The sequence below is a fragment of the Manacus vitellinus genome, unplaced genomic scaffold, assembly GCF_001715985.3.
Source record: "Manacus vitellinus isolate BGI_N305 unplaced genomic scaffold, ASM171598v3 scaffold_41_pilon, whole genome shotgun sequence".
NCBI lineage: Eukaryota > Metazoa > Chordata > Aves > Passeriformes > Pipridae > Manacus > Manacus vitellinus.
This window is the reverse complement of record NW_021940545.1, coordinates 5,934,725-5,961,108: the sequence shown is the minus strand read 5'-3', so window position 1 is coordinate 5,961,108 and position 26,384 is coordinate 5,934,725. Positions and strand designations below refer to the sequence as shown.

General features: G+C 50.2%; 1 protein-coding gene across 1 annotated transcript; it reads left to right on the top strand.

Moving 5' to 3' along the window:
- The first annotated feature begins 315 nt into the window (after positions 1-315).
- Positions 316-24,917, top strand: DRD2 (dopamine receptor D2). Its single transcript, XM_008928902.2, has 8 exons — positions 316-422; positions 17,867-18,179; positions 20,562-20,671; positions 21,163-21,299; positions 21,798-21,988; positions 23,179-23,265; positions 23,901-24,240; positions 24,724-24,917. The coding sequence occupies exons 2-8, from the start codon at positions 17,898-17,900 to the stop codon at positions 24,915-24,917; spliced, it is 1,341 nt and encodes a 446-aa protein (XP_008927150.1). The 5' UTR covers positions 316-422; positions 17,867-17,897.
- Positions 24,918-26,384: the final 1,467 nt, after the last annotated feature.

Here is a 26,384-nt window from a genome sequence, read left to right as displayed (position 1 = left end):
CGGGAGGAGAAGGGGCGGCTCTGAGCGCCGGCTCAGCCAGGTCTGGGCTCCGGGAGATGGAGACGGAGCTGCTGCTGTTCCAGCCGGCGATGCGCTGAGCGAGATGGACAGCGGGTCCCTGCCGAGATCGCCTCTTCCCGGGAAGCTGAGCCGCTTCCCGAGCTCCTGAAGTTCCAGCAGTCGCCAGCTCAGCCTGGGGTTACACAAGTTCCACCTGCACCGGTCCCGGCTGGCGGGGATCAGGCAGGTGATTCTTTCTCTTTTTTTTGCTCCTCTGCTCGTGCGTGAACGCCGAACGCCAAAAAGTCTGCTCGGAGGCCCTGGAGAGCTTGGGGAAAGCCACGGTGGAGAGTTGTGGCGTTTTGGATATATTTGGCACGAAGTGCTCACACCTCTGCTCGAGGGATTCGTATGGCTTGAAGGTAAGAGATACCTGACGATGCTTTTCCTCAAGAAATACAAATGTTGTGAATAAGGGAATACAGAGAGTGTATTCACAGGGCTGCTGTGATCACCACTGCCTAGAGATGTAAATAAAGACAGGAGAAAAAGGAAAATATTTGTCATTGTACCAAAAGACCCATTAAGCTGTTCTCTTCTCCAACAGAATAGGTGAAAGCGAGTTTTCAAATTGAAAAAAGTCAGGCTGCCTCATTTCTTCATCTAAACCACTCACTGCAAGCCCATAAACAGTTGTTATTGTATGCTAAAGAGGCATTTAGAGTTGCTAAGAAGCTGGGTTCATTTTTAGAAGTTTGATGCTTAACACTGCTCTCACACAGACACAATGGAAGGAGAGTGACAGGCAGGGCTGTAGGAGGAGGATGTGTAGAGAGGATATAATGTAGGTACATTCTCTTTCCCCGGGGAAGAAGACTCTTCAGTCAAACTGTTTGAGGGAAAACACTCCTTTTTCTCGTAAGACATTCAATTTTTCACACACGGTAAAGGAAAACTCCTATCCCTTCAGATTTCCTTCTCAGTTCCACCCCTGAACAACCTTTCCTGCTGAAGGGGGGGAGATCTGTCACCTTTTCCCAAAGAAGCCCTGGAAGGAACCCTTTCAGAAATATTCTCTGAATGTTGCAAGCAGATTTTGTGCAGGGTTTACAGTCACCTTTGTGGCACGAGGGACACCTGAACCCTTCCTGTTTGTATATCAGTATTTTTTTTCCATTGCCCTCCAGTTCTAAGTTTCACCCAGCTTTTTGAAAGCAGTGAAAAGCAGGGTTTTAGGGCAGGGAATCAGGCACTAGGGTGGCACTGGGCCCTAATCAGTGCTGGAGGGTTTTTGGTCCAGGTTGTTGTCTGTGGGTTGTCTCTGCACAGATAACACATCCTCACTTCATTCCCAAGTCTCTCTCTCACTTTCCCACATGCAAAACGTGGAGCCCCAGAGCTCCCAGGAACACGAATCCCTGCTCTTCCAGTAGAGCTCACGGGAAAAATGAAAGATAACTCGGTTGTTTCATAACTAACCAGCCACAAGATTACAATATAACTGGTCAAAGGGATTACAATTCACCTCTGAGTAGGGTGAGTTGGATTTCCTGCGTGTCCCCTGTTCCATGGGATTGCTGTTCTCGGAACACACAGTGGTGTCAGGGATTCACAATCCTGTGCCTGTGGGGTTTTATCTCTGTCAAAGTAAAAGTCCATTAATTGCTTGTAGCAATCTAGAAAAAAACCAACCTCTTGACAATACTTCTGGCTCCATCAAATAAGTGTACAGAGCGCTGTACTTGTTATTTTTTCCCCCACTGAACTTCTTTTCCACGCTGTGGAAATTCTGTGACATTCAAGCCTTTCTTCTTTACTTCTGAACAGAGTTTTTGTAAGAGCACTTTCCACTGATTTGTGCACCATGGGGTCATCTTTTCCTTGCATGGAGGGTGTATGTCATGACAGGGAAATATGCTGGGGAAAGAAGTGCAGGCTTCAAATCTCCTGGGGCTGTTTGAACTCACGAAGGTGTGAGTTTGGGGCCTGCCCTCCCCTTTAATGTTTCTGGAAACAGCTCCAGAGCAGGTGTGTGCCATGGGTTAAGTGAGTTGCCTTGCACAGTGTGCCACCTTGCAGGAAACACCCCCCAGAAGCATTTGTTTCCTGCAGGTACATGAGTGTAAATCCAGTGTGTCAATCTGCCCTGGTTTTATCTGTGTGTGTGGCTTTCCCAGGCACACAGGCACCGAGGTGGCAGGTGAATGAGGAGGAGGTTCAGGCTGGCACTCTGTAAAAGTGCATGTTTCAGACTTCAGAGAGAAGCTGGTGAGCCCTCAGGAGCCTGTGAACGCTCAGTGTGGGGTGTGCTGCAGGTGCCATGGGTTGTACCCACACCCAGACAGCCTCTCCCTGGGGCATTTTGCTTCTGTGCCACTCTCACCCTCTGGATTTGGGTGAGATGAGTGGTCACACAGTGTCCCTCCCTCGTGCCCACCCTGGCACTGCTGCACTGAGGGGTTCCATCCCCCCCAGCCTGCCGTGCCAAGGTGATTTCTCGTGCCCTGCTCCCCGAGGGGAGGCACAGCTGGGCATCCCTGGCTCTGCAGCCCTGCCTGTGTGCAGGGGCTCACAGATTGCACTCTAACCTCCTCCAGCTTGGCTGGAGTGTGAGACACCTGCCTGGCAGAAATACTCAGCTTTTGCTCTAATGGCACTTCATTGCTGGTTCAGTGTGTTCCCCCCACCTCCCTCGGGCTGTGCCACTGTCAGCAAAGGCTCCAGGCACTGGGCAGGGGGAACACAGGTTACAAACCTGCTGGGAAATGCAGCTGGAACACAACAGCCCCCGGCTGAAGGGTCTGCACAGACCAGTGAGGACCTGTGACTAAGCTATTCCCCCTCAATGACTCAGGTTTAGCACAAAAAGCACGATTCCCTGGGTGTTCTTCTCCTAAAATCCATCCTTTGTGTTAAATCAGCAAATCTCCACCCTCTCATCCTCTGTCTCACTAAAACTTTGGAATTCAAAACCAAGCTTATAGAATCACAGAGTATCCTGAGCTGGAAGGGACCCACAGGGATCATCCAGTCCAACCCTGGCCCTGCACAGACACCCCAACAATCCCACCCTGGCCCTCAGAGCGTTGTCCAAACCCTCCTGGAGCTCTGGCAGCCTTGGGGCTGTGCCCACTGCCCTGGGGAGCCTGGGCAGTGCCCAACCAGCCTCTGGGGGAAGAACCTTTCCCTGAGATCCAACCTGACCCTCCCTGACACAGCTCCAGCCATTCCCTGGGTCCTGTCCCTGCTCACGGAGAGCAGAGATTGGAAGTTTTAATCCCCTGGCACAGATAAAGCTCTGCCCTGTGTCACAACCACATCACCCTGGGACTGTAAAACCCTCCCTGGCCAGGTATGGACTCACTCACCCCAGGCTCTGTCACCCTTGGAATGAGAAATACATGGGATTGTTCTCTCAGCATTTGGATGGAAACAAAAACCAAGCTTCCTCCAGAAGAAAGCAGGATTCCACATTACTTGGAAAAACTTTGGGCACTTCTTTCCACCGTGTGAAAGGAGCCATGGAATGAGCTCCTAAGCCCTGAGTTCTGTCTCTGCAGAGCATTTGCTCACTTGTCTTTAGCACCCCTGTGCTGGACATACCCTTTTACTCACCAGCAATATTCTAGAACAAACATTACACACAAAATCCCTGAAACAACAACAAGAAAACCCTTTGAAAAGTACTTATCTCCAAATGCACAAGGTTTTGTAGCTCTTCAGATGTGAGCAGGATGGATTTGGCTCAGGCCCCTTAAATCCTTTCATCATAACTCGTTTGCAGTTTCTCCCTCTGGGCACAAATTCCCTGGGAACACTGAGGGAATCTGGAGCTGAGTGTTGGCTTTCCCACATGCCCAGAGCTGAGATCCCAGTGCCAGCAGATGCAGGACAGGGAGTATGTCCACACTCAGCTGTAAAGCTTCTGGCCACAGGATGGCTGGATGCAAAATGTTTCCCAAGTGACCCAGGGTCAAGGAGACAGTGGGGAATTTCAATTCCCAGGGAAGGAATTCCAGTGATGGTTAATAAATGCATAGAAACCACCCTGGCACAGTGAACAGTTGGATGATGGGAGGTTATTTTCAAGAATATCATCCATATTGCTCCATTTTTACACTCTTGCCCAGGCAGTGGCTCTTGGACACTGGTGGCTAAAAGGCACCAGACTGGTGGGACTTTGCCTGACCCCTCAGGGTTAGTCCTTAAAGGCTACAGGGGAACATACAGTGGGATCAGTGTTAAAATGTGCTAAGGTCTGGAATACAGGGAGGAAAGACTTGTCTGGGATCAAACTTCACTGTAGTTAACAACCAAAAACTTCCAGTAACTCTCTTTGCTTTGGCCAACTCCTGGGGAGCAGAGACTGCTCTGTTTGTGCCAGGGCACTGCTAAAAGGCTCTTTGGGAAAGGGGGAGGCAATTGTTTAAGTCCTGTCAGATGCATCATCCCTTGTGCTGTTACAAAACCAGCCTATATTCAATCTGAAATGATTGCTAATAACTATTAACTCCTCTACCAATTGTTCCACTTCAATCATGTTTTCTCTTGCTGTCCTTCACCTGGATATTTTTAGCATTATAATTTATTTTCTTTTTAAGATGTGACTATGTGTTCAGTTGCTGCTTCTCTGTACATCCCTCCCAATTATCCTGGTGGGTATTTTTCTCTCAACCCCCCAGAATGGGTTTATTTCTGGTTTACTCTTCCCTGTTGGTTTCCATGTGGTTATGTGGGAGGCTGCACTTTCTTTATCAAAGCAGAGAGCCATGATTAGTCCATTCAGAAAATGTAAATGCAGCCTTATGTGTTCTGTGGAGCTGGAGAAAGGGAGACTGTGAGGAGCAATAAATCTGGCACTAATGGCACACAGCACTGAGCCCTGCAGGTTGGCCTGGCTGAGCTCAGTGATGGCCACACTTCACATTTCTAGTGGAGCTAAATAAACACTCAGAGCCCTGTGCTGCTGCCTGGGAGAGCTGATCCCAGTGCCAGGCAGTCCTGCTGAACTCAGGGAAATCTCTGCCATTCATTTGGGTTGGTGGCTCCTTTCTCCACGTGTTCCATCATTTATCCCAAATTTCAGGCTCTGTACCCTCAGCTGTTCCTGCCTGAGACGTCCCAGGATCTGCAAGCACTTACTAGTTGATAAATACATATATTTGATTTTGCTCCCTGCTTCAGGTTGCCAACTGCTAACGCTGGGGATGGATCAGCAAAATCAACACTATTGAGGATGCTCTGTGCAATCTGCAGCTTTAGAGACAAATGAACTCTTCACCAGCAGCTCAGGTTTTTCAATCATCTCCCCTCAATGCTGCAGCTGAGACACTGGATCAGACAACTCGGAGCTATTACCTAAAATATAGCACCTTGCAAATTACTCGTCTAAGCTGAATCCTATTTTGATGTCTCAGGCAATCTGGAGCTTCAGCAAATTAGGATTCTGTTTGCAGCAGGCCCTCCCTGACCCCCAGCACCTCTGTGCCTGCACATTTCAGACTTTTGCATATTTGTATGGCAGTCAAGAAAAAATGTGATTACCTATGGGATTACTGAGGCCTGGAGTTGGATTTCCAACCTTTTAATCTGTTTTCTCTGGTGACCACGCCAGGGAAGAACCCCTTTGAGTTACAGCCTTATCTGTGTGCTTGGGAACCCAGTTCAGAGGGGACAGGACACCCCCAGGCAGCCTGGTGGCCTTGAGACACTTACACTCAGATTTAGGAGGTGAATTTTAGTCACTCACGTTTGAAAAGCTACAATTTATTCCTTTGACAAGCATTAAAAATAGAGACAACACCCATCCTCTCCCCCTCACATAAATATATCATTGAACAGAAGGAATCACCCATGTCCCAGTGCATGAGTCACTCCTCGCCCCCAGGAGGTTATGGACACTCTACAAATGTGACTAGGAAAATAGTAGTTATAGTAACTACTACAGGAATACTCCAGCCCACCATGAATGGATGGTCTGGACATGTGCAAGCTCCTTATTTGCACTTTGTGAGTGGCAAAGGGGCTGTAAGAATTAGGGGGGTTTCATTATCCTGCCAACCAGGGACTCAAAAAGTCAATGTAAGAATCTCCATGTGAGGAGAGCCCTAAATATCCTTATTATTGGGTCATTTTCATTTGTAAGGCAGGTGTCCCAAGCTGGTTGTGATGCAGGGCTGGGCACTCCAGGCCTCTGCCAGGATAACCTGTCCTGTCCCTGCCTGTCCCTCTGTCCTGGAGGAGGCTGTGCCCCTGTGCCCAGGGTCTGGGTTAAGGGCATGGGGAGGAACCAGTGAGGGCTCTGCAGGACACGGTGGCACTCTGGGAACCCCAATGCCATGCTCTGGTCCCCCCATCCCAGTGTTGGTCCTGCAGGGCTGGAGGAACCAGGGCTGGCTGAAAACTCCAGAACTATCCCCACTGCCAGTCAAACCAGATCAGTATTTTCCAGAAAGCAGCTGCTCTTCTCGCACGTTTTCTTTCCTTCCCCCCCTCCTCGACCCAAATTCAATGATCTCTTTGCTAACACATTTTGTTCAGCTGCAAACACTCTGGGCCCAGAGCTGCTGACAGAGGTTAATGTTCCCAGACAGGAGATCGTTTCTGTCACAGGCATTTTACCATCCCCTCCTTCCACACCACTGGCCAAGTCCAAACATTCCTTCTAGAGTACAAACGTGCATTTCCTTTGGAAGGTGTTTTACTAATGAAAGGAGAAATCCATGTGCAATTATTCATTATGTAGGAGGATGTTTGTCTACATCTGATGTTGCAGTTGCCTTTGTCATCCTTTCCAAGTGTTATTTTTATTTATCTAGAGTTTTTTTTTTCCCCTCTCAGTGTGAGGGAAGAATCAATTAGGAAATTACAACCCCAAGAGCAAATGACAGGAAAGGATAATATTAAAGTTAAGATTCTCTGGGGCTGCATTCTGCAGTTCAGTTTATCACTGAATTTCTGGTTAAGGAGGCCTCACAGTCACACCCACAAAACCTCAGAGTAAGAGACATGGTAGAGACAATAAACATGAAAAAAAAGATTAAAGAAAAATAACAGGCAAAGAAACAATAAAGCAAAGCAATTACTAAATCTGTGCAGGAGATAGTTCAATAACTTGCACTTGTCCATCAGCATTCACTGTTCCCACAAAGACATCATTCCAAGGCCTTAATGCGTAGATGTGACAACACAGTGACCACTAAGAGTGTGTCTGATTTCTACTGGGAGTGAAAAATCAAAGTTCCAGGCAGCAACAGCAGGCCCTGATTACAGAACAAATCACATCTCTTACAGACAGTGATTTGGTTTCTTTTTCCTGCAGAGAGGCACAGGCTCGAGGAGGGACCTGTGCCTGCGGGGTGAGCACGTAAAGGAGAACATTTATTGTTATTATCTGTGCCTGCAGGAGGCTTTTCTCGGACTTCTGTGCTTGTTTCACCTTTAGCAAGTCAGGCTAAAGGTGTCCAGATCCTGCACACTTTGCTTTTGGTCTCCTGCACCCCCTGATTGATGTTGCTGATGAATTAAACAGCCCCTGAAGACAGCGCTGGGGTCAGTCCTGCCTCAGCTTCCACAGCACCCTAATTAAAAACATTAGTGCTCCTTGCTTCGCCCGACAGAGGATCCGGTGCCTGCCGACAGGGGAATATTCATGGCTTTGTGGAGCCCCGGTGCTGACTCTGGGCTGGGACCGCTCGGCTTTCAGGGAGCGGAGCCTTCCCCGGGCCGGCTGGGACTGCAAACGACTTTATTTTGTACACAAAGGAGCTTTGTGTACAAACTTTGTGTGCAAACACTGCCCAGCAGGCTGGGGCTCGTGCTGACAGTGTAAAAGTCAAGCAAAGCTCAGGAGGGAGCTGAGTGTGTGCCCTGATCCCAGGGCAGGACAGAAATCCCTCCCATCCTTCCAAACCTGGAACATCTGGGCATTGAATCCCTTTGAAAAACCTTTTCCCTGGCTGGGGGTTTGTCAGTGATGCTACCAACAAATCATGTGGAGTGTAAGGGGACCAGAGATGTCCCCTTTTCTAAGGTTTCTTTGGGCAGAATCAGCCCAAAGACATCGATCTGGCAGCAGGCTGGAGACCCGGGAGCCCGCTCTGCTCCTGGGCTGCGATCCACACGTGTGCTGGAGTTAGACCACAGAATGCTAATGAGTGAATTGTAATGAAGGCCTGTGGGAGAAGTTCAGCTTAGTGCCTCCTGCCTGGTGAAAACAAGCAGGACAGATAAAACCTTAAGGCACTTTCCTAATGTCTGAGCTCAGGGATGGGCAAAACAGCCCTGAAATCTCCTGGAGAACGAGCGGTACCACATGGGATGGAAGTGAAACCCTCAGGTTTCACTGAACATGGGAGGACTTAAAACGTAGTTTAAGACCCCTCTGCTCTTAGAGAGTTTGGTTGGCACCAGCCAAACAGCTCCAAAGGCCAGGCAGAGAAAAATATAACCCTAAATGCACAGACAAAACCACAGCGTGACCACATGAAAGCAGGATAAAACCCCTGAAACCACTCAGCTGGTGAAGGGTTCCAGAAGGAACAACCAGAACTAGGTGGCCAGTATAGAAAGTTGATGAGCTTCAACTTATAAAAGCAAGTGAGAACGCTCAGTTCTTTGGACATTTGCAAATCCTGCCCTCAAACGCTGGCAGGAGGAAGGGCAGCTCCTCTTCCTCCCCTCTGCCTCCATCAGGGGCACATCAGGGCACGGCTGGGGAGCTGTGGGAGTGCTGGGAGCACAGGATCTCTGGGGCAGGAGCAGGGGGAACACTTGACTCCTGTGATCCCAGGGAGGGCTGTGCTGGTGAGTCAGGCAGGGCTGGGGTTCTGTGATCCCAGATGACACCCCGTGTCACTTTGCATCTCTCATCAGCTCAGACAAAAGGCTGGGGGGAAGACATGCCTGGCTCCTTCCGAGTCTGCTTCCCTGCTGGATGTTCCAAGGGGGGTGACTGCCTTCTCCAGGGAAAAAGGGGGGTGAGCCAGGAGTCACAGCACCAGCACCACGGGGTGGGGGGGACATGCATTCCAGCCTCTGGAATGTGAATGACAGCAGGAAATGGGTCCTGTCGGGGGTTCCAATAGCTCCCTGCAAGCTCACTCTCTGTGAAGTTAAAATCTCCCTAAAAATAATATTAAAAATTGGTTCTCTGGCATTCCCAGGCAAGTTTATCTGAAATATTGCACCTGGCTCTTGCTCTCTCTCATGTCTGCTGGAACATATATGCTGCCTGTGCTATGCCAGCCGAGGGCCAAATCCATGGAAATCATGGCAGAACTCCCACTGGGGAGAACATCATGCCTAGGAGCAACAGCTCTTCCAAGAACACGAGCCTTTGGATCAAAACAAGCCACAGCAAATAAGGTTTCCTGCAGAGGGAATTTGTGCCTCCATGGGTGTGGTAAATGGGACAGAGAGGGGACGTGATGATGGAGCAGCATGGGAATGGAAAGACAGACCAGGAAGGAACCACATATTGCAGATGGAAAAGGCAGTGGAGCCTTCTGTGTGTCTGGGAGCCTCCAAGAAGGTCAGAGCAAGGAGCTCAGGCAAGCCCTTGTCCTGGAATGGCCACGGGGCAGAGCAGGGACTCTCCAAGTCCTTTCCAGCACTGTGCCCACGACAGCAGATGCTGATTTCCAGGAGCTGCTGATCCAGCACAATTCCTGCCTGGCTGAGCACCCAGTCTGGGGGAGGAGATGTGACAGGACAGGGCCAGAGCTGGAGGTGCCTTGCACAGCTCCCATCCCGCTGGCAGGGGTGGCAGAGGTGGCTGTGGGAAGCCAGGATTTGAGCTGAGTGGTTGAGCTGATTTAGGTCAGGGATTAAATGATTAAAGATGGTCAGGATCTGAAATTTGAGGAGCACGGAGCCTCCTCTGGGGCTGCAGCCTGGATCTCAGCCCCTCGCCTCGGGGGACAGGGCAGTCATTCATTTAATTCATTTAATTCATTTCATTCATTTCATTCATTTCATTCATTTCATGCTTTCCTGAAGTTTTAGATGCAGGGCAGTGGCAGTGGGAGCGAGGGGGAGTCACGTGGGTGCTGTGCTGGTTCAAGGGCACTTCATGGCAAACATCAGTCCTGGGTGGTTTGGGGCAAACTCCCCCAAATTGGAGGGGAGAGAGGGGGAAGGGAAAGGGGAAAGAGAACCCTGCTCTGGAACTCAGCTCTTTTGGCAAACATTCTTGCAAACAAGCTCAGGGGTAGGAGTGGCAGTGAAAAGAGCAGATGTTCACTGAGTGTTGGATGGCAGAAGGGGAGGGCAAATATTTGATCGCTTCAATCTGAATTATTATTATTTACTTTTAATAAAGTGTGGCTGAAGGACTCAGAGCTAAAGTATCCTTGTACTGGGTGCTGCATAAACACGGGAAGCCTCAATGGAGGGGGGCAAAAAGGTTCATTCAACCCAGGAATTAACACAATCCATTTCTGCAATTAAATTGTTGCACACCTCAAATGCCAAGAACCAAAACGTACAGTGAACATTAAACAGATAAAACCAAATACTAAAAAAAAAAATAAAAAAATAAATCCTTAAACATTTGTCACACTTTAACCAGTACTTGAAAGTAAATATTTTGCTCAAATTTCAGCCAGTTCTGTACATAACTAAGGGGGAGGGGAAGTGAAGAGATTCATCGTTTTCAATTGCTCAAAAATCATAAATTATCTCTGCGACTGATTAAAGATTATTTGCAGGCACTGGTGGATGATCTCAAGCACAGAACAAATTCTAAGGGAATATAGATCACCAGTATTCACAAAGCTGGGAATTTATTAGATTAATCAGAGGCTCAGGGCTTAGTCATGGAGATTTGGCATTAGGATACAGATAAAAAAATTAAGAAAAAAAATGGCATCTGTACAGAACAGGATGTTGGGTCTGTAGTAATGCAATATTTAATAAGAACCAATATCTTCTGGGCAGAAGAGCTGGCTCTGACAGTGACCATCCATATGTGAGAACACAGGGAAGAAATCAATTCTTCCCCCTTAACCACTGAATATCAAGATGTGTCCAATATTTCTGGCTGGGTGTCCAAAGTGGAAGGCACACACAGCCAGAAGTGATTTAAAAACCCCTTTTCTGCCCATCCTTTCCCGTGGGCTGTGCCTGGAGCAGCTCCAGCAGCAGAACTCCTCCTCTGCCAGACATTGTGAGGATTCAAGCCTGCCCTGTACACACAAACCCTTCAGGAGTAAGAGGGACCCGTGGCTAAAGACCCAAAAATTCATCCAGTTCCACCCCCTTCCATACACCAGGCAGCTCCAACCTGGCCTCAGGCACTTCCAGGGATGGGGCAGCCACAACAAACTATTCTGTACTTTTCAGGTTTTTTTCTCATTCTGCCTTGAGATGTTTTAGCAGATTTGAAATCCTGATAGAGCCTAAAAAAGCTCATTTATCAAACAAACAAACCAACCAACCAAACAACAATAAACCAGCCCACTACAACCCTGCCATGCCAAAGTTACTGGTTTTGACTGTTGAACATTTTGGAATGAGGAAATGCTAAAACTGGAGAATTCCAAGTAATTTCTGATAAATCTGGTGGTGAGCAAAGGAAAGGCTTCTTTAAAAACCAAATCTGCTTTTTATTAGCAGAAAGTCAAGGTAAAGCAAATTAAAGCCATATTTCTCCCTCTCTAGGGAAGATACCACTGAGTTCTTCCCTTCCATGAGGGCTTGCAAAGAAAGCTGGCAAGCCTTGACTGGAGGGTGAGATTTTCAGAGGACGTGAAAGCAGGAGGGAGTTAATTCCCAGAGAAATCCAGCCTTGGAACATCCTTCTCCGAACGGTCCAGCCTGGATTTCAGTGGGGAGGGCAGCAGCACACTCTGCTCCCTCTGTGCCACTCGTGCTGTTCCACAGCAGTGCTGGGAACGTTCTGGTCCTCCCCAGGGACGATGGACAACTGCTCTGGGAACAGGGAGAACTTCCTCCCCTTCCTCCCTGCGGCGCGAATTCGAGCTCAGGCAGAAATCCTCGGTATCACAGGGAGAGAGGGATGATAAAGCACCAACAGCAGGTGGGGAACTGAGAAATCTTGGAGTCAAAAGCCTGAGAGCATCTGTGTTAAACTTGGGGCTCAACCTTGCAGCGCTGGGGTCACAGGGCAACAAAATCATCCTGTCACCCCTTCCCAGAGCCAGGAAACCCCTCTGACCCCAGGGACGGGAGCTCAGGAGTGTCCCTGCACCCCCTGTCCCTGTGCTGCTCTGGGGAAGGGGGTGAATCACATCCCAGAGTCAGTGCAGGGAGCTCTGAACGAGGCCATTACGGAGCAGGAAAGTGCTGTGAGCAGAAAATATTGTGGCATCTGCAAGAGCAGCTCAAGTGGGTGACTCAGAGGGGTGGCAGGGGTGTGTTACCCACAGAGCCCCTGCTAACAGCTCTGCTGAGCATGAACAGGAGGAAATGCTGGCTTTGTAACACGCTCTGGGGGGACATGAGAACACTCCCCAGTTACAAGATCCAATGAGATATTGTGCAAGAGCAAGGGAAGTGCAGGAATGTTTCTGAATCAGAAGGGAGCAATAAACTGTGGTTAATATGACTTGCACTTGGACAGCAAAGGATCTGGAGAATGGGAGCCAGGAGGAAGGCAGGAGAGGAGGAAGCTTTTCAAGAGGCTCTTGGAAGGAGCTGGTGGGCAGAGCTGTTGGACAAGAAAGTTGCAGTGTTGAAATGAGAATTCAGCCCCCCCCAAAACCTCACTGTGGTCAGGACTTTTGTCTCTAGTTCTGTCCCTCTGGGTGCAGAGGTGGCCAAACCTCCAGCTGCTGTAATCCCCTGACAGAACCCCAGGAGCCTGGAAAGCCAAGTTCTGCCTCCTGACAGCCACAGTGAGAGCTGGGAGCTGCCTCGGGTGTAATTAGTGCCAGGCCCTCGTCAGTCAGGGCTGTCACAGCCCTGCTCCATTTGCATGTACAGCTCAGTGCCTGGGGGAGTCGGGTTTATTTAAAGCCACCAGGACTTTGCTGGGTGGGTTCTGGATCAGCTGCTCCTGGAGAGTCAGAGGCCAGGGCAGGTGGGTGGGATTTTTCACCAGGTCAAGACAGAATGTACACATTTCCCTGATCCCTGACCTTTCCTCCTCCTCCTTCCCCACGTCTGCAGACACTGTGCCCTGTGCAGAACCAGATGGGAAAAGGTTCTCACTCACTACTGGCTGTTACACACCTTCCTTGCTCTCCAGGGAACCACAACCAGGAATTCACAGCCTGGATTAACAATTCCAGGTTTACATGCAAAAAAAAAAAAAAAAAAAGTAGTAAAACTACACCAGAAGGTGCTTTTCTTTGCACAAAACTCCTGAACAGGAAAACAAAACAGCTCCTCAAACACACTTTCCCCTTTTCCTTCTCTTCCACCTCCTCCCTGCTCCAAAAGGAGATGTTATTTCCCTCTATTGGAACGTCTCTGTTGCATTCTCAGAGGAGCCCAGTAAACAGCATCAAGAAGCATCTTCAGGACAGAAGGGATGTCAGTTTGACAGCTTTCCTATGGCCCATTGATTCCAAAATTTCAGAGGAAAATGACAGCACTGTGCTGTGCACATCTCACTTAGACACTGATTTCTGTGAAACAGAGAAGCCTTTGGAGAAAATCTGTCTCTGAGCCTCCTTCTCACACAGTCCTGGGCAGGGCTCAGGAACTGGTGGGTACCTCTGGCTAGCAGCACTCAGCAGGAAATATCAATCTGGCAAGAACTGCAGGCAAACTCCCTTGGGAAAGGGAGGAAGAGTCTGTTGTGAGGCTGCTGTGGAAGCTCTGCCATCAGGATGTTGGCACTGGTGGTTTTTGCTGCTCTTTCCCTGTTGGTGCACATCAAGTTCAGCCCCTAGCCAAGCAGTGTGACTGTGTCTGGAGCCCATAGGAAAGCTTGGCCCGTGAAAATTCACCCTGAACTCCAGATTTCATGTTAAATTTGTTATGTCTGGGGCAAAACCCGAGGGAATTCCGTGGTGTTTCATGCAGAAGCAAAGGCCAACTGCGTGTTTTGGCAGCCAGGGCCAGATTAGCTCTGAAAGGCCACAAATCCTTCCCAAACAGAAACCAGATGCTGCAGTGACACGAGTCACAGGGTGTGACACTCGCTCAGGATCAGGCCTGGGAGTATTTCATGCCTGAGGGTGTTTGCAAGCAGAATAAAAACCAAAAGGGGTGTGACACCTTTGCTATTTCTGAGAGAAAAAAACCAACTGAATCAGGGCATCTCTGACCAGGCACAGAACCAAGAGCAGAGGCAGAGCCAGGCTGCTGCTCACACACAACTGAGCTGTGGGTAAGAGCTTCTGCTGCAGCTTTTCACCCTCCACTTCCCTGTCTCTGGATGAGAGAGCAAACTCTGCTTCTGGAATACACATTTCACGTTTCAGACCTCGCCAGAGAGACAAACGGGTTTGATGCTGCCAGTTGTGAACATCCCACGTTTGCCAGGGGGATCTCGGGCTTGTTTGCCACAAATGTAATCAGATGATCAATCAGGAGGAGCCAGGGAGAAATACCAGCATTGCAAACAAACATTTTCCAGTTTGCTCCCTGAAAAAGAGCAGGGAGTTGACAGCAGAGAAGGGAAAACCTCTGGCTCTGCACTGCCAGCCCCTCTCCTGGCTCCCTTCTCCCAGCAGCCAGGCAGCAGATTCCCTCCAGCTGCTGGAAAGCTGCTTCCCAGTCAGGCTGGGCTTGAACAGGGCCCCCGAGGGAGGCTGGTGTGAGGGGGATCAGCCCCGGGCACAGCCCTGGTGCAGGGGAGGGGGAGCAGCAGGGATGCTCCGGGGATGCAGGACGGGGATCTGCTGCCTTCCTGGCGGCTCACACGAGGCTGTGACCTTGCTGCTCTGTCCTGCCCTTGGCCCCTCAGCAAATCCATAGCTGGATTAGCTCAGCCACACTAAAACTCTGCGTGGACTCGGGGTGGGAATTAGAGTGGCTTTGCTGCAGTTAATTCACAGGGAACGGGCTGCATTTGGGACCCTGCCCAGGTCCCCACCCCGGGTCTGGGCTGAAGGGAACACTCGGGGACAGTGCAGAGCCAGGGGCTTTTGTACCTTGTCCCTGTATTTGTGAGCCCTTCCCCCGGCAATGCAGACACCTGGGCAAACGCAGGGGAAAGCACTTGCTTTTCTAGTCGGCTCTTTAAGTGCCTCTTTCTTCTCTGCTGAGGAACTGTCAGCACTAAAATGAAAAGTGCTCCTTAAAGCAGGACTGAGAGGCTCACCAGGTGCCCTAATGGCCACCAAAATGCTTCCAAATGATGCCAGTTCTGGAGAAAATAAGATTATTTTTAGGGCTGAAAACTCAAACTCTCAAAAGTTAGGAATTAACAGAGTTTCCCACCTAATTGTAGTTTGTACCATGAGGATGTGTGCTGCACACAGCCTTTAATTGCAGGATCACACATTTTTAGTTTCTAGGTCTTGGTGTTTTAATTTCTGTATTTCATGCAAAATATTTGAAAATTTTTGCCCGTTTCATTTCCCCAAATGAAAACTTTTTTCCCCTAAAAATAGAAACAACAAAACTCCTCATTTGTACGACGGTGATCTTTTAACTTTCCTCATGATGACCAGCCACATATAAAGACAGAAAGCACTGCTGTAAAAGCAGCCCTATAGAAAGAAGGAAAGAAAAATTCTTGCAGAAGCTGCAGAAGGAAACAAAGGGAATTTTTCATCACTTTACCCAGGGCTTTCTACACTCTCCCTAATGCAAATAAAGCAAATCCCCAATGGATGGACACAAGAGATGAGCTGTAAATGGTTCCTCCAACTCCACCACTGAGTTGCACCAGCCTGAGAAAGGGCTGGTACTGCTCTTCCCTCCCCCTTGACTCCGGCCTTTCCTCCCTGGAGAATAATTTGGTTTGAGCTCTGCAGTCAGAGCTCAGGAGGAGCCAGGAGAGGCCCAAGGGGCTGACCCTGCACGTATCAAACCATCCCACTCCTTTCACACTTTCAAGATACTTTTTCCATCTCCCTGCCTTTTTTTTCCCCCCCCATCCTGCATTTTCTGCATGTTTCTGCCTCCTCGAGATAGTTTTGCGTTATCAAAGGGCAACAGGAGAAGAGAAAAAACTGTTGCTGTATTTAGCATTGATTTTTCCCCTTCACTCTGAGTCACAGAAGCTAACATTTAATTAATTTCTGACACTTTGACAGCTCCTAAGAAGACATTTGTAGAGCTATCAAGTGCCGCTGATAGCACTGTCAGACAGACACTTTTTGAATTATCAGCTATTAAGGACCCATATGCAACAAATTTCCAAGGATTATTATACAAATTGTTCTCTGAATGAGAAAAGCACACAAAAGCTCAGTGAAACATAAAGAAACCATTGTTCCCAGGTGAATTTGATATTTGCAAATGTTTTGCTATTTTGATCACTTACGTGGTTTTAATAAATCCAGTTCACTTTGTCTTTTATTAAGGAAATTAAGTGGCCTGGTTTTGGGGTGGCTGAGAACAGGGCCAGATTTCCCAGTCAGAGTGGTCTCTATGGAGATACAGCTTGGGAAACATGGAATGCTTTATCTCAGGGAGTGCCAAGCAGGGAATGAGGGAATTAGGTTGGAAAAGACCCCCAAGATCATCGAGTCCCGTTGTCAGCCCAGCACTCCCACCGTGGTCACCCCTAAACCACATCCTCAAGTGCCTCATCCTCGTGTTTCCTGACCACTTCCAGGGATGGGGACCCCACCCCTGCCCTGGACAGCCTGTGCCAATGCTTCACACCCTTCCTGGGAAAAGACTTTTCCTGATATCCAATCTAACCCCCCTGCAGCAAACTGAGTCCGTGTTGTCTCATCCTGTCACTTGCTCCTGGGAGAAATTCCCTTCTTCTCACAGGGACCTTCCCTTCTTGAAGGAAAGAAGGTCCCTTCTTGACCTCTCAAGCCAGAAACCCCAAAACCAAAGCAGCCAATAGCTGTGGTTTCTTTTGAACAGCTCCTGCCTTTACTCTTTGTTGGTGCTGATGTGGCAGAGGCAGCCCAGCCCAGCCCAGCCCAGCCAGCCCTGGCTGCAAAACTGCTGCTGTCAACCTCCATTATTGTCACTATTCGGGTCTTGGGGGTTAAAATTTATTTATTTCACTGCTGGAGGAAAAAAAAAAAAAAGGAAAAGCAAAGGGAAGTCAAAAAGCAACACAGCCCAGAGCCCCATGAAGCACACGGAAAACAAACACAGAGGGCCACGGCACATCTGCCCTGAGCTGTGCACACCCAGCAAGGAGCAGGGAATGGCAGGGGAGCCAAGGCAAGAATCCCAGGCACTGTGCCTGGATGGGCTGTAACACAGAGTGACACCTCAAAAATCACAGAATATTCCGAGCTGGGAGGGACCCACAAGGATCATCCAGACCAACCATCAGCCCTGCACAGGCCCCTCCCCAAGAGTCACCCCCTGTGCCCCAGAGGATCAGCCAAACCCTCCTGGAGCTCTGGCAGCCTTGGGGCTGTGCCCACTGCCCTGGGGAGCCTGGGCAGTGCCCAACCTAGCTCTGGGGAAGAACTTTTTGCTGAGATTCAACTGAGCTGCCTGAACAGCTCCCATTCCCTGGGTGCTGTCCCTGGTCCCCCCAGAGCAGAGCTCAGTCCCTGCCCCTCCTCTGCCCCTCCCAAGGGAGTTGCAGACTGCAGTGGGGTCTCCCCTCACTCACAAGCCTAATTCTACAACTGCCTTCTCATCACTGCAGCCCTTCAAAAACAGGGGGTTGATTGCTATTTTTTTTTTACTTGTTGCTGGACTCACTGATCTTTGTGGGTCCCTTCCAACTCAGCATGTTTGATGTGGTTCCATTTCTGTTTCTCGTGCTGACCTCTCGACTGTGTCTCCAACCTCTCCGTGCCAGGGCGGAGCCGGAGCCTGGCACTCTGACCTCCATGGATCCCCTAAACCTCTCCTGGTACGAGGGTGACATCGGTGACAGGAACTGGAGCAGGGCCCTGAACACCTCCCAGGCTGAGCAGAAGCCCCAGTACAACTACTATGCCATGCTGCTCACCCTGCTCATCTTCGTCATCGTCTTCGGCAACGTGCTGGTGTGCATGGCCGTGTCCCGGGAGCGATCCCTGCAGACCACCACCAACTACCTGATCGTCAGCCTGGCCGTGGCAGACCTGCTGCTGGCCACCCTGGTCATGCCCTGGGTGGTCTATCTGGAGGTAGGAGGCCTGGGGGTGCAGGGAGGGAGGGAAGGGTCTGGAAATCAGCTGCTGTGCAACCTCCCGGGTTTGCCGAGGGTTTCCCGTCTCTGGGTTTTTCCAGGAGATGGGTGTGAGAGCAGGTGGCAGGCTTAACAAACTCCACTGCTGCTCAGAGGGATGGACTGCAATCCAACTGCACCGTACAGGGAAGGTTTAGGTTGGACATTAGGAGGAAATTCCTTACAGGGAGAGGGATCGGACATTGGAATGGGCAGAGTCACCGTCCCTGGAGGTGTTTAGGAAGAACCTGGATGTGGCATCAGTGCCATGGTCTAGTAGGCAAGGTGGGGTTGGGTCAGAGGTTGGACTTGATGATCTCTGAGGTCTTTCCCAACCTGGTTGATTCTGGGATAAATGTGGCCTTTAAACAGAGGGGTCAAGAGTGAAAGGCCCCCAAAGTTGTTCTCAAATCCACACAAGAACAAATCTGCAACTGCACCAGGGGTGTCCCCTGAAACCACATCAGATGTGCTGAGTTGGAAGGGACACACAAGGATCAGCGAGTCCAGCAAGGAAAAAAAAAAAAAATAAAAATTAGCAATCAAAGCCCTGTTTCTGAAGGGCTGCAGTGCTGAGAAGGGAGCTGGAGAAGTGGAGGGTAAATCCAGAGCTCTCATGTCACGATACGGGAGAGAAAATCCCAAGGGAGCTGCTTTTCACCCTGCTGCACTTGGCACAGGGGGTTGGTACAAAACTAGGCTGAGTTTACAGTTAATTTTCAGGCACTCATTTCTGAGGGAAAAGGCTGACACAGAGAGCAGAGCAGGGGAAGAAGCCACTGTCAATGAGCCCATTAAGTACTAATGCAAAGCAAAACAAACCCACTGACATGACATAGGCTGTCGAGAAAGCACAATACTAATTATCACTCGAGTTAATTATTGTTTTCATGGCACTTAAAAAATGTAAAGCATCATGCATCTGCTAAAGCTTATTACCATGACCACAGGCTGGTTGGGAGTGCAGTCAGTGCCTCTGGGACTGGTTCTGCCCTTCCATTCTGTTCCTCTGTTGCCACAGCCCATTCTAAGCAGAGGTTTATCCTGTAGGAGCTCCTGCCCTCTCAGGCCCAGCTAGAAGAATCTCTCACACACTTTTTGTTTAAAAAGCCATAAATGATGCAAAGTGCTTTCCCCCTTCTGAGCTCACCTGCACATGAGGTTGGTCAGGAATCACAATTTTTTCTAAGCTTTGTGTCGCAAACTCGAGCAAGAACTAATGTAAAAATGAAATACTTAAAAAACTCCCCCCAAAAAACAGCCTTGATGCAAACAGATCTTCTACCTCCAAACTTGAGGTCTCTCCTCCATAAATGAGAGCACCAAGAGAATCTGATTTTGCAGAGGTTTATATCTGGCTGGAAACCTTTGCCTTTGGGCAAATTCTCATCAAAGTTACTGATGTAACTGTCTCTTAAGTGCTTTTTTAATCACTGAGTATTCATCTGTCACTCAGGCTTCAATGCAGTCATTCTCCCTTCTTTATGCTGCCTATGGTTATGTATATCAGAGCAGAAATAACTGAAGAATAGATATCTTATTCATTCTATTTTCAAATGCAGTAGGACTCTATTTTTATTAGAGGGAAATATACTTTTTTCATCACATGTCAAACACAGCAGTCCGAATAATTGCTATTAAACTTAATTGGCAAAGTTCAGTTTCAATAGCAAGAGAAGTGAAGAGAAAAAGGCTACTGGTGACTGGAAGCATTATCATCAGTTCTTTGTCTTTAGCACATCATGTAGAGTGTTAAAGAGTTTTCACTCTGAATTAAATTCATTTTGTTCACCAAAAAAAAAAAAAAATATATATATATATATAAAGGCGAGGAATGTCTGCCCTGACCTTAAACTGAGGAATGAAGGAAAGCTCCTGCTTGTCTACTGCTGACCTTTGCTGGGTATAATTGCAAAAAAAAACTCTAATGAAGAGCTGTAAGTACAGTTAGAGGTGCTTGGAACCAATGTTAACATATTTGCTTCCTCAATCTGCTTTGAGATGCTCCAGAGACCTGTTTAAGCCCTGCCCTGTTCCCTCTGACTTCCAGGAGACCTGTACTCCCTGATGTCCCTGCAACATGAGCCCAGGTCTGTGTTTGCCCTTTGGGCTGCCCAAACCAACACAGAGCAACAGGGTGGGACTGGGGAGGATGAAATCCCGCCAGCCACTGGGGGAATGTCCTGAGGAATGGTTTGGATGGAGCAGAGGAACCAGCCTTGGAACCAGCAGAGCTCCAACCACCCCCGAGCACCTCTGTCTGTGTGCAGAGCTCTCCCTTCAGACCCTGCCAACAGCCCAGCCCCAGGGAACTCTGTACCCCCTCCCTCTCTCTCTGCAGGTGGTTGGTGAGTGGAGGTTCAGTCGGATCCACTGTGATATCTTTGTGACCCTGGATGTCATGATGTGCACTGCCAGCATCCTCAACCTCTGTGCCATCAGCATAGACAGGTGAGGGCTCCGTGCCAGCAAGTGTCAAAACCCAGGGGAGCAAGTCACAGCCACCTTTACATGGTCTAATTTTACCTGTGACTCAGAGGCCTGAAAAAGGGGAGAGTGAGTGCTGTTGATGTCTTGAGCAATTTAGGGGATCTCTGTGGGCTTTGAGCGGGGATTCTGTCAGAAGACACAGAGACACCGACCTTGAGAACGGAAATTAAATTCTCTGTGTATGTTCACATTGGTTTGGTCCTTCTGGTTCTAGTCTGGAAGGATGGAACAGCCATCAGGGGGAAGGCAGCAGCTCAGAGTGGCAGGAAAATGCTGTGCTGAGCTGAGCCCAGCCTGCTGCCCCCCAAAGCAGGGACTGCGGGCACCCATGGCCTGGGAATGGGACTGTTCTTACCCTTCCCTGCTGGACCAGGCCCTCAGCCCCAGGGGCTGGGTGGGATTGCCAGTGTGGCAGCGCTGGCAGGCTGACAGGCTGGCTCTGTGCCCCCCAGGTACACAGCAGTGGCCATGCCCATGCTCTACAACACCCGCTACAGCTCCAAGCGCAGGGTCACCCTCATGATCGCCGTGGTCTGGGTGCTCTCCTTTGCCATCTCCTGCCCGCTCCTCTTTGGCCTCAACAACACAGGTGAGTGTTTTGCCACCTGCAGATGGCTGCTGGCACCTTCCTGGCTTTGCTGGGTCCCCAGGGAGTCTTTGCTACCAGCCAGGAGGGGATAGGGGGTCAGGGTTTGGGTGTATCGGGGTGTATCTGCCCCTGTTTAAGGTGTTTTCTGCCAGTGTCCTCCCCCTTGTCAGCTGCTCCTGGGTCTGATTCATCTCGTGCTGTTTCAGCCCAGTGTTTTAGGCTCACCAGAACTGAGGTTACCTGGAAGTTTACACAACACCAGACAGCATTTACACAACATCTGTCCACTACAAATTCAACACCCCTCCTGTTAAAACATGCAAAAAAGGAAAGCCATGGGACAAAACCTTCACAGAGACAGGAGAAGAAAGGACTGGCAGTTCAGCCATCAGTCTCCTGGGAAGCCTGGGTTGGATACAGGACAGATGCAGTGGCAGGGAAGGCGGGAAGCAGCTCCGAGCAGCAGAGAGAACTATCCTGAACCCCTTTGTGTTCCAGATGCCAACGAGTGCATCATTGCCAACCCTGCCTTCGTGGTGTACTCCTCCATCGTGTCCTTCTACGTGCCCTTCATCGTCACCCTGCTGGTCTATGTCCAGATCTACCTCGTGCTGCGGCGCCGCAGGAAGCGCGTCACCACCAAGCGCAGCAGCCACGTCCTGGACTCGGACACACAGGCCCCCCTGAAGGTAACTGGCCCTGGGCCCTGCCCCCAGCACTCCACACACCCCTTCCCCTCCCTGCTCCACTCCCCAGAGCACCTCCTCCCGTCCCCACATGTCCCTGGCTGGACCGGGTGAAACGCTGGGTCGCAAAGGTGGGTGCTGTGTCCTGTGTCCTGTGCCAGGCTGCCGTGCCAGGCTGCCGTGCCAGCTGCACACTCTGGGTTCCCAGGTGCTTCAAGGGCTCCCTGGATCCCAGGGAGATGTTCCAGCAGCAGATCTGCTCCAGGAGCTGCTGCATTAACCAGAGGGCATCTCCTGTGGCTCTGCTGAGCTGGGGTTGGGGTACCCCAGGAATACAGGCTACACTGTCTGAGCCAGAGCTGCTGTTGGGGGGAAGAATCACAGAATGAAGGGGTGGTTTGGTGGGAAGGGACCTTAAAGATCCTCTTGTTCCACCCCCTGCCATGGGCAGGGACACCTCCCACTAGCCCAGGTTGCTCCAAGCCCCATCCAACTTGGCCTTGGACACTTCCAGGGATGGGGCAGCCACAGCTTCTCTGGGCAACCTGTGCCAGGGCCTCCCCACCCTCACAGGGAAGGATTTCATCATAATATCTCATCTGAACCTGCCCTCCTTCAGTTTAAAGCCATTCCCCCTTGTCCTATCACTCTTTGTGAAAAGCCCCTCTCCAGCTTCCTCGTGACCCCCCTTTAGGTGCCAGAAGGTCTCCCCAGGGTTCAGTGGAAATGGTTTGTGTGGTTGGGGTGCAAACCCCATCACTGGTCCCGGCACCTCTGCAGGGAAACAGCCTTTGCCAGCACCAGATGTGTGAGTGGAGCCCAGCTGAGCGGGCTGGGTGTCAAAGAGCTCTTAGAAACACCGCTCTGGCAGCACATGCAAAACAGACAGAGGCAAAGTGCAGCCCCAGAGGCACCACCTCCAAACTGTGCTGCCTCAGGGCCACTGCCATGCCGAGGAGAGGAGACAGGGACAGACAAACACCAGCAGATCTCTGAGGTTTCCTGCCTTTGGGGAAAAGCCCAAGGGACAGTCCCCCCCATCACTGCTTCTCCAGAGCAGTTTCCCACCATCCTCACGCTGATTAATTCCTGCCTCGTGCCCTGTGTTTGTATTTCCACGTGCCTCCCTTACCAGCTCCCCTCCCCAACCCCTCTGTGCCTGTGTAACCTCTGAGCTGGTCCTTGCCCCTTAGGACAAATGCACTCATCCAGAAGACGTCAAGCTCTGCACAGTTATTGTGAAGTCCAATGGGAGCTTCCAAGTTAATAAGCGCAAAGTGGTGAGTGTTACAGAGAAGTGGCAGCTTTTCAGAGCATTTAGCCTTCCCCCTCTCACCCCTCAGGACACACAGTTAATTTATGCAGGGTGGGAGAAAAATAAACTAACAACAAAAGGTTGCCATTCGATCTCACAATTTAAATATTCTTCCCATTCCTTGGAGTGAAGCAGGGGGTTTAAGAGGATAGAGTTCAAAAAGCCAGACTAATCTCACCTAAAGATCAGCTCTAAAAGCCACAGCATTTGAACATTTCATGTCTTTGATTTCCTTCTCCTCTCTGTTACTTAAATCTTGGCCTGCATTGGCTTTGTTGGGTTTTGCTTGTTGGTTTAATTTTTATTTACTTGCGTTCTGAAAACCTAAATAAAAATCTGTGGGGAGTGGAGAAAGCATCTCTCTCATTTCTGAGCCTCTCTGTGCAATAAAGGAGAATCCTTCAGTGAAGTTCTGTCACTCCTATCTACCCAAAATATCTGTAAACATTTCACAGCCCTTTCTCCAGGCATCACGTAGGGAGGGAGAAGAGGGATTGATTGTTCTCCAGCATCATCCAGCTTCACTCTGTAAGGAATGTTCACTGCTCCTCTCTGTATATTTATCTGCCTTTCTGTTGTGGACATTTGATTCTTGTCCAGGAGGCAGAGAGCCACATGGAGGAGATGGAAATGGAGATGGTGTCCAGCACCAGCCCCCCTGAGAAAACCACCTTCAAACCCACAGCACCCAGTAACCGCCAGCTGGTCGTGCCAGTTGCCCCCAACAGGGGCAACAACTCCACCCTGCAGACATCCCTGAACAGCCCTGGGAGAGTGGAGAAGAATGGCCATGCCAAAGAAACCCACCACACAGCCAAGGTCTTCGAGATCCACTCCCTGCCCAACGGCAAGACGAGGAACTTCCTCAAGGCTGTGACCAGGAGGAAACTGTCCCAGCAGAAGGAGAAAAAGGCCACCCAGATGCTGGCCATCGTCCTTGGTGAGTGCCCTGCTGCTCCTGCAGAAATGCAGCACCTGCCCAGGCCTAGGGCCAGACTGGATGGCCAGCAGAGCCTATTCCAGCCCTCCACAGAAATAATTTCACTTGCTCTGTGGGCAGCAGGTGCCCATGGGAAGGGTCCCTCCTGCCCAGCCAGGGGCAGCTGGCAGTGCAGTACAAGGGGTTCATAAAGCTCTGTGAGGTGTCCCAAAGCACAGCTGGGTGCAGGGGCATAGCCCAGCAAGGAACTGGCACCCCAGAGGCCAGAGTTTCTCATGCATCTGCTCTAATTACACAAGCAGAGAAGTTCTTTAGTACCTAGGTAGAACACAGACCGAGACCTAACACGCAAACAGCAGCTTATTCCTCAGGGAAACATTCCTCCTTTATACCCAAAAGAACCTCGCTGTTCTCGGCCTCGGAAACCCGTCCAGCTTTCAGCACTCACAGCCTGTCTCTCTCTCTCCTTTCCCTCCCCCCCAGGTGTTTTCATCATCTGCTGGCTCCCCTTCTTCATCACCCACATCCTGAACATGCACTGCGATTGCAGCATCCCCCCGGCCATGTACAGCGCCTTCACATGGCTGGGCTACGTCAACAGCGCTGTCAACCCCATTATCTACACCACCTTCAACGTCGAGTTCCGCAAGGCTTTCATGAAGATCCTCCACTGCTAAAAGTCAAAAAAAAAAAAAAAAAACAAAAACAGCAGCAGTGTTTTTAAGGGGGGGAAAAAAACAAAAAAAAAAAAACCAAAAGGAAAAAATAAAAAGGAAAAAACCCCCCCCCCCCGCCAATTCACGCACACCGAGGGGCGGCCACGGCTCGTGTGCCCGGCGTGAGGCCCCCGGGGTGACAGCAGTGCCATGCCCACGCCTCACTGGGGGTGCAGGGGGAGGTTCCCTCGTCCCTCGGGGTGACCTTTGGGACAGCAGTCCCACCAGGGCACTTTTCAGAGCTGCCCTCGCACTGCGCTCCGAGCGGGAGCCGAGGCCACGCTCGCCTGATTGCTGCCCGTGGCCATCCAGCCTCGGGGGCATTGGACACAGACAGTCTCAGAGCCACGGGGAGGTAGTGGTGGGTCTCTCCACTCTCACCAAAGACAAGACCATCTTTTCCGCTTCGCCACAGGAGCCAGACCCAGGCAGAGCTCGCAGGAGCTCCACGCAGCAGCTTTGCCTTCGCCTCGAGCCGACCTACCCAGTGTCAAACTGCTGGAGCCTTCAGAAAATAACCCACCAACACTTTGAGAGGTCCCCAAGCGGGTCAAGAAGGTTCTGCCACCCACAGACCCAACCCTGCAGCAGTGTGGGCCTCCAAGCCGTGGGCAGAAGGAAGAAGGAGGCGTCAGTCTCATGTCTGGCCACTACAGAGGTGTAAATATGAATAAACAGGAGGAACTATGGGAGCCTAAGCCAAGAAAAAAAAAAAGGAGATGGAGAGAGAAACTCGAGAAGTGGTAGCTTGTCTTGCATGGTGTACATCAAACAGGACACCCTCATCTCTCATCAGCAGTGATTTCTGCCCACCAGCACCTCCTATCCAGTCTCTCAGCAGGATTCCCAGCCCGGGGCAGTGGTGCCGTGGGGAATGTAGACACCCCGGGACAGGGTGCCCCGGGAGGCACCTGCAGCCCTGACCCCCTCAGGTGGGAGCTTGAACAAGTCAGCCAGGTCAGGTCTGGCTCTTCTCACCTCAATCAGGGTGCCACAGAGCCCAGCACCACCTCGGGTCTGATTTGCCTCAGTCTCTCAGCAGAGAGTGCAGAATAACGTTGTGCCTAATTTAAATCAACACTGAAGGAGATAAAACTGTGTGCTTTGGAAAAAGCCAGAATAAAAACCCAAGAAAGCCCCTACCTGGACCAGCTCCTGTGTCCAAGCTGGACTCTGGAAAAGGTCTGGATGTTCCCAGCATCCCTTACTCTCTGATATCTATTTTTCCATGGATTATAGGAATTGAAAACCTATAACAGCATAATTCCACCCCGCTGAGTCTGGCATTGCCAAATCCACACTGCACTTACTAATTGTACTCAGTTCACAGTATGTTTTGCAATATCTCTGTAAATAAACCATAGCAAGACGAATAAAAGGACACAGAAATAGGCCTGGCTAGAAATTCCTGTAGGCTCTGGAGCAGCA

Coding starts and splice junctions, on each gene's coding strand:
- DRD2 (XM_008928902.2), top strand. CDS start 17,898: ATGGATCCCCTAAACCTCTCCTGGTACGAGGGTGACATCGGTGACAGG. Junction 21,989..23,178: donor ACACACAGGCCCCCCTGAAG/GTAACTGGCCCT, acceptor CTTGCCCCTTAG/GACAAATGCACTCATCCAGA. Junction 24,241..24,723: donor GATGCTGGCCATCGTCCTTG/GTGAGTGCCCTG, acceptor CCTCCCCCCCAG/GTGTTTTCATCATCTGCTGG.